Source organism: Nipponia nippon, unplaced genomic scaffold (assembly GCF_047370975.1).
Source record: "Nipponia nippon isolate SJK-2023a ecotype South Korea unplaced genomic scaffold, ASM4737097v1 scaffold_2, whole genome shotgun sequence".
NCBI lineage: Eukaryota > Metazoa > Chordata > Aves > Pelecaniformes > Threskiornithidae > Nipponia > Nipponia nippon.
This window is the reverse complement of record NW_028262336.1, coordinates 45627661-45641028: the sequence shown is the minus strand read 5'-3', so window position 1 is coordinate 45641028 and position 13368 is coordinate 45627661. Positions and strand designations below refer to the sequence as shown.

Genomic DNA, 13368 nt, shown 5'->3' with positions numbered 1-13368 from the left:
CAATCATACCCTAAATTAATTTTCCACTATTTTGTCAAACCACAACTAAAATATGAGAAAAACCCCAAGCATTTGGATGAGTAAATATTGCCCCATCCTTTGTTTTAGTCTGCTATTTGTTTTCCCTTCCTCCACTGGCTTTCTTTTTTATCTCTGAATCCATTTCAAACTAGTCCTCCAGGATTTCAGCTTTTCATGGATTCTTTCCTCCCTCTCTTTCTCCTGTAATTTTATCTCTTCTACCAGCTCACTGCAGTCAACCTCTCAAAATCGTGTCTTCTGCTGTAATGAAGAAATGTTTTTCCCCTTCTCTCAACCACATTTTGTTGGAGTTCTGTCCATTTTTATCTGAACTCTTCTTTATTTTCCTTTGTGTCTTGTGACTGTTATTTTTTTTTTCCCTCATTTAAGTCTTTCTGTAGGGTGGTGTCAACCCCCAGTGACTGAAAAATGTGGAGCAGTATTTTTGTAAATAAGAATGTGTTTCATGGGTCTGTTCCTGCTGGGTGGCTGATCAGATAGAGACTCTCTTCCCCCTCTGTGCCTCTGTTTTATACCCTCTGTCTGTCTTGTCTGTTTAAACTGGAAGCTCTTAAGGCAGGGTTTTTTCTTTTAGTATGTATTTGTGGACCACCTGAACAGGGTCTTCATGCTGACTGAGGACTACCATGTCATTGTCATAAAAATTATTGTATGTATTTTTATTTATTTATGGTATTTGGAAAATACCAACTGTGCAGTATACAAGCCTTAGAAGGATACAATGCTATTTTGATATGGTAATTTTTTTTTCCCCTTCATTCTTGCCTGTGTGCCACTATTCTGTTGCCACTGTATTGTGCTGCGTCCTCTAGATTGTGAGCTCTCCGGAGCAGGAACTAAGGATGATATATTTGTGCCGGGAGGGTAAATATCATACCTTTCAGTTTGTTACAGCGCGAGTCATACTAACGGATCAACTTTGTCAGTTGGTGCTCTGTGTGAAAGCTTTGCTTTTGGGTTGTTGGGCTTTTTGTTTGTTTGTGTGTTTGTTTTTAAAACTAAATCTTTCAATTAAGATACAGCGAATACATATCGGTACCTCCCTGTTGAGTGCTAAGTGTGTCAGTTTAAGAACTGATGGTGGGGCTTGGAGTTGTGAATATCCTCTGCACATCAGGAGCACTTGGATGAATGTAAAGCTCGATAACTTCTGGACCTTCTTCCAGGATTTGTGCAATGATGGAGATGGAAATATGGATTATCGTCAACTTTCTTCTAGATTTTTGACCCACATGATAGTTCTGTGCTGACTCTACCAATCACTAAATAAAATCTTCTGTAAAGATGGAAAGACTTCAAGTAGAAGGAAAAGGACGAGGATGGCTGCTAACTGGGAAGATTTTTTTTCGTCACCTAGCATAAACAGAATATCTAACGTGTCAAATTTAGTATCTGAGAAGCTAAAGTAGATCAGGGAGAGAAAAAGGAAAGGAGAAGAGAAGGAAATAAAAAGTTTGGAAAACAATGCTATTTCCCTAAACTCATATGGTAAATACAAGATGAAATTGAGAAAATGGTTGGAGTTTTTACAACTTAAAACACATTGGAGCACTATCCAGATGTTTTAATCAGCACAAATAGTTCCTTCACTGTGTTTGACCTTTTTTTTGTGGAAACGTAAGTACCAGTCAGAGGTAAATGTAAATTGTCAGACTAATACCTTAATGCAGAAGGAAAAGGTAATTGTGTTACAGGGTTTACCATGTCTTACAGATATTAAAACTATTTAACACCTATCAGAAAAACAGACTAAATAACCTGGCAAGCAGAAAATGTTGTTAGGGTGTGATGTGGGGAAACTCTTGTGTACTGGGTGAAGCAACGTTATGGGTGGGTGCATTTTGGTATTGCTTTTTTTTTTTTTTTTCCTTTTTTTTCTTTCCTCTATCCCTGGTCTGTTGCCCAGGTGTGGTTATGTGACTGGCTGCATACATGTGTTCTCCAGTGAGTGTTGCTGCAGGAAGAGATATGGCCTGCAGTGGTTGCGAAGTAAGGGTGATAAGGGAGTTGTCAGAGTAGAAAATTCTTCTGAAAAGCTCTGAAATGGATTAACGTGGTCTGCTTTGCAATCACCAACATGCTCCCATTAGTAATCACTTCTTTTTATTTTTTCTGTTGTTTGTTGTTTTGTTTTTTTTTTCCTGAGGAATTGGAAGTTGTTTTATCTCTACCATTAAGCCGAATTCAATTTTGTGTGTTTTTACACTATTGATGTTCTAGAAAGAGACAAAACTGACTAGCTTAGGTAGTATCCTTTGCCAGGAAACAGACTTAAAAATATTACTGCTTGACTGAAAACAGTGAGTGTATTTAGTAAAGAAGTACAATACTGTATGCCTTTTGTTAGACAAAAAGTAGGTAACCAAGTTTTAGCTACCACTTTTCCTTGGGAAGTTTTTCTTCAACAGCCCCTTTCTATTTATTTATTTTTTTTTTTAATATAGAACAGAATATCAGAGAACTGTGGCAAGGTTTAATCCTGAATTTGAATTTTTTCTGTTCATATTAGCATTTTAATCCTAGTCAGTTCAGGTACTATGACATGATTTCAAGTAGCAGCTATTCACCCAGCTTGCTAGATTCAGAAACGCAAAGGTGAATCCACCAGAACATGAGACTGACTGTTCTGGGTTCCTCTTTGCCTGCTGAAGCAAACACGAAAGGAGCCTGTCATGTGAAAAAGCACTCATAAAATACAAGTTGTAGATATAGCAGAGTGTGGCAGCTGGTTAAAGGTGCACTGCTGGCTGCCTAGCTAGAAAGTATTTTCCAGGAATCCTGTGTACTACAGTTCCTAATATTTCTCCTGAGTTATTTGGCTTGAAATATTGGAGGAGCTGGGAAAAAATATGAACAGGGTTCTGAGACCTTTTTGGTGTTAAAGAGGCACATGCAACCTTGGGGGGCTCCATTAAGATGATGTCACAGTGAAAGAGTAAAAATGCAGTTATGTGTGTGATAAAACGGAACTAGTATCTTCTTTTCTTTTCCATCCAGCATTGAGTAAAATATGCTAAAAGTATATCAGATTCTGCTTTCATTCTTTAAAAAAAATAGAAAGAAAAGAAAGAAAAAAAAGAAAAAAAGGTACAAGGTCACTTTCTAACCCTTAACTGAATAATATTTTGCACCAAGATAAAATGTATGGTTTGAAATTAGACTTCTACCCATAACTGATCAGGAAGGACATTCTGTGATGTAATTAAGCATGAGTTATCTCATCTTTAGTCTAGGCATACATTTGTTCTTGATTCCTCGGGTGGTTATTTTAATCATATTAACTGAATTATCTTTCCTTTTATTTGACCTAGCTGATTCTTGTAAATTCATAGGGTCCGTGGCATTATCTTTGGATACCTAAGATGTCTGTCTGCCAGTTTATCAACAGCACACACACTCATCTCCCCTGTATTCTTGATCACTAAAAGTACTGTTGATATTGTGCAGCCACAAGGAGGCAGAGAGGGGAAAACTTGTAAATGTCTATAGTATTCTTATTTCCATTTCAGATCAAACAATAAGCCAGAAACATTCTCTTCTCTGTACCATTTCCCATATATTGCTCACTTAAAACAAGGCATGGAGGACTGTGAGTGAAAGGGTACCTCATCTTTCTGTTGCAAAATGTTACCTCACCCCATTTAAAAGCTACTTTGTAAACAGAATTATGTTGGCTCTTGCAAAATTAATGTGGCATAGTAATAGTGTAACATGTATTAATTTTCCATGCATGGAATAAAAATAATCTTTCTTTTTTTTGCAGCTTCCCTCTTCCCTCTCTTTCACAATGCGTGCAAAATCTTGATCTTAGCCTTTAAAGAAAATTCTACAAAAGTTCTTTCTCCTCTTTTGCTTCTTCAGTCTTTTAAATTTCTAGAAAAGACTACATTAGATGTGAATTGCACTCCGCCATGACAGCATACTTGGATGACCTTGCTATCCTTCAGAATAATGCTTTGCACAAAACTAAACACTGTGTACCCATTAAGTGTGAGACTTTATCCTCTGCTTTCAGCCTGATGTTTTAAGTTGAAAGCAGTAACTCACTGTCAATAAAAACAAAGATGTGACTTTCTTCAGCAATTGCTCTGTGTGGGGACCTGACTCATAGTTCCTGTCACTGTGAAGTCACTGTGATTTCAGCTCTTGCCATGTCGCAGGGTGTATGGTCAGGTCACTTAGATCCAAATCCTGAGAGGGATTTAGGCCCTGGGTTTTGTTGGTTTGGGGTAGGTATGAGTACCAAAACAGATACCAATGTATTGCAGCCTCCTGTGTGGCTTATTATCCTGTCTGTAAGATGTGTGTATATTAGTGTATCCCTACCTCACAGGGGTGTTGTGAGGATAAATGTATAAGAAATTGCCATTCTGTATTTGAGAGAACTGAATTAAGCAGGAAACTACGTGCTTGGAGCCAATCAATGGAAAAATTGCTGAAGTTGCACAGAGGAGATGGAAGTGAAGAATGATGAGGCTTCCTGTCTGTGTAGTAGCAAGCAGATTCTTGCTTTGTTCTCTTCTAGCTGTGACAGCCCAACATGACAACTGGATTTGATGCCATTACTGCTATATATTGTGCAGAGCAAAATAGGAGTTTAGTTTTGAGCCCCCTCTCCTGAGAAACTCGTAAAGTCCCTTTTTTTTTACTGGGGATATCATCCACTTTGTTAAGTCAGTGGTACTTCCTTGTCCCCACTACCAAAATGTCTGTGAGTTCTGGTCCCAAATTAGATTAGTCCAACCTGATACATCTTCTTTGCCTCTTTACCGTACTTAATCACCAGTGAGTGCACCCTGTTCCTCAGCTAGGAACAGACTTCTTTGTGGCACTTTGATTAAAAGGAGAAAAAGTAGGTTATGGAGATAATGTTTATTCAAGTGCTCGCTATTTACCTGCTTTCTATGAATGGTTTGGGGAAAAGGAGATTCCTCAGAAGTTGTTGAATGCTCAGTGTATGCCAATTATCTCTCCTTTTTCCTTCTCTCACTGTCTTAGTGGATGCTGTTAAAATGTTTGAATTATGACTTGATGAAAAATCTGAGACACTGTCTCAGACTACCCATGCAGGAACTTCTGTCTGTTCATAAGCTATCCCTCCTCTTCAGAGATTCCAGATCTTTTAAAGTCTTCTGTAACTTCCAAAGCAAAATGGAAGTATTGATCATCCTAAGGCAATTTGTAATTCATAATAATAATAATAATAATAATAATAATAATAATAATAATAATAATAATAATAATAATAATGTTTTTGTAATCAGGTGTTGTTATATTTGTAGTTGAAGGAGTATATTAAAAAAAATGGGGAGTATTTATGGAGATGACTGTGGTAAAATTTTAGTTTGCTATTGCTAATTAGGGCCAGAATAATTTGGGCTGTTGTTCTCAAAGTGTATCAGAAAGCACTTTTCTATCCAGAGACAAATTCCTCATGGCATATATTAAAAGTCCACAAATCTTACAAAAAAGAAAAGAAAGAAAAAAAAAAGGCTTTTCTTTTAGAGATATGCAAGTTATGTTTGGATGGTGATGGTTTGTGAAACACTTTAAAAATTCTTTCCCATGATGTCTTTTTCTTAGGGTATGTACATTAAATCAACATATGATGGTCTCCATGTAATTACTGGGACAACAGAAAATGTAAGTATTGTTAATACTGTATGTTCAGGCCTGGAAGCCTTTTTGACCTTACTTGTGGTTTATGCTTTCCCTTTGCTATAGACTACATTTTGCTTGCAAAAGTGTGCTAGTTGGCTGTTGAGGACCAATAGCATGTTGGACGGCAGAAACGCTTGTGCTTGTTTACCTCAGAATTGAAAGAGTTATTCCCAGCTGAGGACCAGGGGAATCAGTTTCGATTTGTTCTTGCAAGACACCTAAAATGCTGCAGTTGATCAAGATAGGAAGTAGCTGTCTTGGAGTTACCTTGCACTGTGAATAAAAGATAAATGTCTTTATTATGTATAGGCTGATATGCTGGAGTTTGCTGCAGTATTAGACAAACAGCTTTTATATTTTTCATCTATCAAGCTTTATTTTGTAATAAATAAATGCATGGAAATGAGGACATCCCTTCACATTGACAAATAACCATATATTTCTGCATGAACTACTGAGTTATGCTTATAGAAAGGAACACTTATTACTGGTGTACTAATTCTCATTGAAGGTATTAAACAGCAAGCAAAACATAATAGACTACTTTTCAACTGCCTTTGAAATACAACCTCCTTTCCTTGTACACCATATTTAGAGAACTGGCTGTCTGTTAGGAAGTGAGCAAAATGATCATTTTGGGGGGAAAGGCTTCTATCCATGATCTTCAATGAACATGGAACAAGCCACTAAACAACACTGAACTGTTCCATAATGGTTTAGGCAATTTCTTTCAAAGATTTTGGAGGCATTTTCTTAAAATGAAGCTGTCAGAAATGTTTGTTTTATCCTGCTACTGTGTCATACTGTGGAAAGTGCAAACTACCTACATGGTATTTACAGCTGCTGCCTCTGATCTGCAGTGAGGTTCTGTTAACATCTCAATAAAATGAGAATATTATTTTCATCCCTTCATAGGAACTGCAATCTGATAGCCTTTCTTCTTTCTTCTTTCTTCTGCTGTGAGCAGGATATCCCTGGGTTATACCCAATAGATAATGTCTGTTGTAGAACTTCTGTGAATGCAACCTGTCTCAGAATAAGGAAAACGCAAGAAATTTCAACCTTGAAATCAAAATTCTAGGGAGTCAGACCTACAGCTACAGATATCATCAATGAAATTAGCAAAACTAAACAAAACCAACAGAGCCATAGTTGAGCTTAATCTAGAAAACATGTGAAGGAAAGAGGATGGTTTTTACAGTTGAATTTCTCTCAGATTAAAAAAGGAACCATTTCTCTCCATGACATACTAATATTGGATTTAATTTCCCAGAGGCAAAGATAAAAATAAAATCTTAATGCATTCCCTCAAAACTCTTATCTTTTGTGATTCATGAATATAATTTAAAGCCACATCAGGAAGCTTCAGTTGTGATGACTTTTCTGCTTTTGTTACTGGCTCTTTCACTTACTGTAACACCCTGGAGGTGCTCACAGGAGACCAAGAAACTGCAGTCTGCTATCTAGGGAAAAACCTGTTGTGTGTTAAAGTGTTTGTGAAAATGAGTAATGCCTTAGAGAAAGTAAGGTATCTCCTGCTTTTAAACATACAATTGCTAGCTGCTTCCTTTAACAAAAACAAAAACAAAGATATAATTCTGATAGATGGGAGGAGAAACATCTAAGCAGCACGGCTAGAGCAAGGTCATGATGGTGCAGATGTCATCTGACCTGTTGATGTTGACATGTTTAGTATTTGTGATACAATTTAACTGCTAGGAAACAGTAAGAATCCAAATTCTCTTGCCTTTGAACAAAATTTTATGGCCTCCTTCTTTCCAGTTCTGCTCCTCCAAGTGAGACATTGGCACAACTGACACTTCCCTGAAAGATCACAGAGAAGCACTTGTCTTTTTATAAACACGGTAGCATGGCAGTGCTAGTCGCATCAATGTAATGGAGTAGTTTTTGTAACCACAGTTCTGCTTTTTCTGTTTGCCTTTCGGGGCATTTGATGTCCAGCTACAAAGCCCATTAGAGCTCTGAAACTTGAACTATGAGAGAACAGGGTTCCTCAGAGGTCACTGCCCCATAAAAGGTTCTCTCTGTGGTCCTGTAGCATTAGAGCAAGGTGAGCTTTTTGGTTCACGTCTTCTCTCTTTTGTTTGGAAGTAACAAATCTAAATAGTGTATTGGTCCAGCAAGAGATTATAGCTTTCTTGTTGAGTAGTCCTTTTAGACCATGTTGGAGAGATTCTTTTAATTCACCGAACAAATGTATTGTTCAAATAAGGCCATTTTGTAACTTGGTTTTCCAATAGAAAAGAGTATTTTCTAAAGTAATAGCATGTGGTGCATCTCCAGCAGGATTGTAACTTTGAAGGGGGTGCTCCCAGTGTCCCCACTTACTGTGCACTGGTTGAGCTGGCAGGTTGCCCTTAGATCTCAGAGAAGAGACACGTTTCAGAAGAAATAACACAAAAATCTCCACTGTGGGCATGCAACAAATGTGCTCCAGGGGGTCTAAATTGGTCTTTCAGACAGTGTGGGTATACTGGGGAAATGGGACAAAGACAACATTTAGCCTAAATGACAAAACTAAATCTGTTCTGCAGAATAAATCCTAAGCAGATTCTGAGTGCCTTCTATGGTATCAATGTGTGAGCCTCAGCAACAGGTACTTCCATCTATTGTTCAACTCCCTGTTGAACTGAATTACCAACTAGTGAAGGTACAGCTGTGATGTGACACACTTTGTTCCTCCTAGTAGGACTTCCTGAATGGATGTTTTGCTTAATGATCATATACATCTAAAAAAAGAAAGAGCTTATTGATTCTCCTCTGTTTTCCTTAAACAGTTGTGATAAGATACTATTTCTTTACAGCAAGGTCTGTATTCTTTACTTGGGAGGAAAAATTGGTAAGGAACAAGAGTTGCAACCTCTTCATAAGACCACAGCCTTGAGACTGCTGTATTTTTACCTCACCTTGCAGTGTGTTTGAGGCATAATTGCAAAGAGTTTTTTTAAAGTAGACTTTTCTAATTTGAAGATTCTCAGACCATATTTACTGGCTTGGCAAACTGCTACACAAAGTACCTGTTTTGTCAAGATTTAAGACGCAAGTGCTGAAGTCAATACAGGAGAAAGTTTGTATCGTAGTACAGTCCTGTGGAGTTCAAGGATAATGACAGAAGATTCACTTGCATTGACTTTTTGAAAGTCTTAGGTGTAACTACATCTGAGCTAAAATAGCAGTATTACATAGGAGGATTATAAAGATTGTTAGAGGTATGAATGAGTAAGTGTGAGTAGTGAAATGGCAGGCAGAAGACAGATCACTAGAACATCAGCAGCAGCATTAAAATTTTTCCCCAAGTCACTCAGCCAACACCTTTATGCTGAAATAGTGCCAAAAAGTCAAGGCTACTGTTCTTTATGTAAGTAAAATTACATTTTTACCAGCCTAGCTTGATTTAGGATGTTCTGAGCAATGTTTCCTAGGACTGAGTCATGAGTGACCCTTCTTTCAGCCTCCTGTTTCTCTTGGATATCTTCCATTTAAACACTGTCCTTAACTTAGGCTATGAATTATGTGGAATTGTACTAGAAAGTCATGACGTAGCTATGGGACATATATTTTGAATGGGAATGTGGTACACATGTTATTACAAACAGTTCACATTTCAGGCCTGGAGCATGTTCTCTAGACAACCTGTTATCTCACCTGAAAATGAATTTAATTTTGTTCCTTTCTGTAAAATTAGTAGTAGCTTTTCAGAAACCTTCTCCTGAGCAACTCGTGTGGTTTTTGTTTGTTTGTTTTTTTCAAACTGTCAGTCTCCTTCTGCCTTTAATTTGATTAAGAGCCCCCATAGGCTGGCAGCCACAGTACTGAGAGAAAAACCAAAAGTGTTGTCACTCTATGAAAAGCTGAAGGAACTTATTTTCTTCTAAACATAGGGGTATTTCCTGCAGGAAACAGTTGGTCTACTCTAAATGTAGAAGGCAGAAGAAGGAAAAGTTTTGGGGGGATGTCGAGTTATGGGGGAGGGTTGGGGTTTTTTGTTGTGGGGTTTTTAGTTTGGATTTTTATTTTTTTGTTGTTGGGGTGTTTTTTTGAGGCAAAAGCAAATAAGAAAACTACTTTGCTTTTTGAAAGTGTGATCTTTGTAGGATTTTGATGCTGGTTGCATTTCCTTCGCCCTAATAATGACCCAGAAACTAAGTTACCATGTAACTTATATGATCTTCCTAGCTGGTATCTAATCTAATCCTCTCTCCTTGTGTAGTCTTTGAAGAACAGTAATTTACTGAAGTTCTCTGCAACATATTGAAACATTGTAGAATAAAAAGGCAATGCTGTGAAATTTGTTTATGAGGAATTGCCAGTTAGTCTTAATAGGTTCAAAATTCAGCCAAAGTTTGGCTTTCAAGGCTTAAGCGACGTCAGGCAGATTAAAGCACTCTTTTGGCAGAATGAAATTAAAAAGAAATCCTTAGGACTTGGTTACCGTTTAATAAAAAAATATTCATACCTTTCTTAACATTTTATTGTATTGTGTACAATAGTACAGATTATTTTTCTCCAACAACAATGAATTGATTTATTAAATATTTCTTTAATTCTTTATTTCACAGTGGAATGTCATTATCAATCTAACCTGATTTACATAGCTTAGCAATCATACTGCCGAAAGAGAGATGATGACCAGTAAGAACTGTATTCTTTATCATCTCTTTTATTTTAAATTCAGTCACCTGCAGATCGGTGCAAGAAAATCCATGCTGGGGATGAAGTGATTCAAGTTAACCACCAAACTGTGGTATGTATAACTATGTTCTGTGTCAATTGGAGATAGAGGTGTCATGGCACATCAGCATGTGTAGAGAAGAAATGTGTAGAAAAATGTGTTTTTATAAACCATTATTTATTCTAACATCTGAATTTTCATTTTCTCTTCTGAAACCACATAGTTCTTAAGTTCTTAAGTTAAGCCCTGATCCTCTGGGTATCAACGGACGTATCAAGTTAGGCTAAATAGCTGTGGCTTGGGAGATATGTTAGGGTGTTTCCTGCTTACCCATGCTCTATTAATAAATAATTGGTTTTAGTGTAGTAGAAGGTTTGGGTCGAAGGGATGCAGGGAGTTGCAACTGTTGTGCCCTTGTGGGTTTAACATCAAGATTATTTCCTGGAAGCTGGAAAGCTTCCTACTTTCCAAACCTGCTGGAATGTGTAGAACATGGTTTTCAAGAACAAAAGCATATAAAATTCCCATAGTGTGCCTGAGGTATTTAGCTTCATTTAAATACAGATTTTTAAATTTGGAAAGTTAAGGTGAACCAGATCTTTCAGATATGATAGGCAAGAAAGCTAATAGCATGAAAATTGTTCTTTGTATGAACAGATGCATGTTAGTTCCTGGTGATTTTATTTAGGATTGGTGAACTGTTAAAATAAAATTACCTTTTCTACGGTAAGGCTTGGTAACAGAAAAGAGCAGACTGTCAGTAGAGAAAGCAATTATTCTTTTCCCAAAGTAAAAGGTTTCTTAAGAGTAGTGAAAGTCAATATATGGTATTAATTACATGTGTCCTTGCAAGCAATTTAACTGAAAAAAAAATACCCTAGATCGCCATTATTAATACAGCAGTCATTTGTTAAAAGTGTGTTTTGTCATTCTGCATGGGGTTCCACTTCCAGCTTTTGGCCATTGTACATCATGTCAGCTCCTCTGCACAAATTAGTGTAATATTTCAGTATACCCTCCAGCTGAGTTTGATATCAAATATACTGTACATATGTGGAACTTAACTGATGAGAAGCTATCTTTTGAGCTATGCAATGTACTTTGATAAATCTAAGCAGATCAGGGTGAATTTTAATACTTTTTTTGGCCATATAGATTCTTCATAAATATTGTATCCCATGATTACTTACATGTACAGTTGATGACTAATTTCTTTATTTTTCTGCACTAAAAAAAGCTTATGACATCAATTTAATATGAAAAACATTTTAGAACATTATTATTTTGGCTATCAAAATGTATACACATCTGAAGAAGCACATCAACAAGCATTCAGTCCTTACGCTAGCTAGTTTTTCCAACAAATTCTGATGGTGCTATATAGCGAAGTTGCCTTGTCAACTTGAAAATTTCCAGTCAACTAGGTATTTATTCTAGTTTTTGTGGCACATCTACACTGCATTTATTTGATGGAAAGATCAGATTCTTACTCCTAGCACTAATAATAAAAGCATTTTGACAAGCCTTAAGAGGAGCTTTCTTACCTAGTTGGATGGAATTTTGAATGTAGGATTTGGGTCTTTTGGCTTTTGCATCAGTGAAGCTAGGTATTTTGAGATGTACAGAAAAAAAGAATTGATTGTAGTTCTAGGAAAAGGGACCATAGGGAGCTAAGACAAACAATTTAATTTTTGAGCAGTAACATTTAGTGTAGAGGATATGTATAGTAATAGACTAAATCGCACATTTACATATGCTCTTGCTTTGTTGTGTAAACAATATAATTAAAATAATTGGCATCTTTGATATTGTATATAAGTAACTTCTTTGTATTTTAATGTTGCCTTTCCACAGTGAGAGTCATCTAGCATTCTTTTCGGAATGTGATAGCACCTCCCATGTTACCTTTACAAAGGTGCACTTCATTCACTCTGCAATTTATAGAGCCCAAATATTTGATCTTTTCTATAGGTATTTTTAATCTTTTTATTTCTTTTGGCAAGAGTCCGAGTCAGTCCTTTTGTATTCTGGCCCCTGTCATAAGGAATTTACTGTCCAGTTCTAGGAATCTGTTTTTCTGAGGGGAAGATATATTATTACTTACAGTGATCCTTACATAGGAGATAAAGAATTCTGAAGATATTACATTTTGTCTTTTCTGTTGATTGAATTTTTTCACACTTCATATACTGCTCAGCAGTTGAAAACACAGGATCTGTTTTTCAACTTCCTCCTTGTAACTTATCATACGTTATTACTCATATTGACTGTAGAAATAACTATGACTAAATTTTTTAAAGTTCTAACTCTAAAACTGTAGGGAACTATTATTCACGTGTAACTGTTGTTTGGGTGCTGTCTTGTAACTGGAGAATCAAAATCTAAAAAATAATCTAACTTTAAATTTAAATTTATTTTAGAGTTAAAACTTTTTTTCTGTATTTTCTTCAGTTATTTCAGTGTATTCTGTTTGTCAAAGTGAAGTTAATACCTGGCTTTCAGTACTATATATTTCAAAGAATGAATATAAATATGGGGAAGAGAAATTCCATGCAATTATTTTAAAAATCCAATTTGTTAGCTAACACTTTTTACAAGAATCACATTTTAAAGATTATGGAAAGGCTGTTCTTTCAGAAAGCCCACTGGCTTTCATATAAGCAGTAGGACAAAGTAAGAGAATAGTTAAGTGACTTATTGAATTTTATTATATATGTCCTAATACTGGGTGTCATACTTTTAAATTCTCTACTGATATCCTCTGTTTGCTTGTAGTGATGCTTACTCTTCATATTATTTTGTTTGGCAATGAAACCAATGGATTTCAAACGATTGCCCTGATCTTTTGCTATGTTGGTAGAAAACACGTGTAACAGTGTATTCCACTTGTTGCTGGCAGGATGTCTGGGATGTAAATATCTTCTGAATTATTAAAATAAAAAATAATAAGATTAAGCCTAAAGTCAGTGAAA

At 36.3% G+C, this 13368-nt stretch overlaps 1 protein-coding gene across 6 annotated transcripts in view; it reads left to right on the top strand.

Moving 5' to 3' along the window:
- CNKSR2 (connector enhancer of kinase suppressor of Ras 2) overlaps positions 1 to 13368 on the top strand; it is a 219820-nt gene that overhangs the window by 92197 nt on the left and 114255 nt on the right. For 5 of the 6 annotated variants that reach the window (XM_087757718.1, XM_087757720.1, XM_087757717.1 and 2 more), the window contains exons 7-8: positions 5626 to 5685; positions 10400 to 10468. The exons of the other annotated variant lie outside the window; for it this stretch is intronic. In XM_087757718.1, the coding sequence (XP_087613844.1) occupies positions 5626 to 5685; positions 10400 to 10468 (129 nt within the window). The remainder of the gene's footprint in view (positions 1 to 5625; positions 5686 to 10399; positions 10469 to 13368) is intronic. 6 annotated transcript variants of the gene reach the window in all.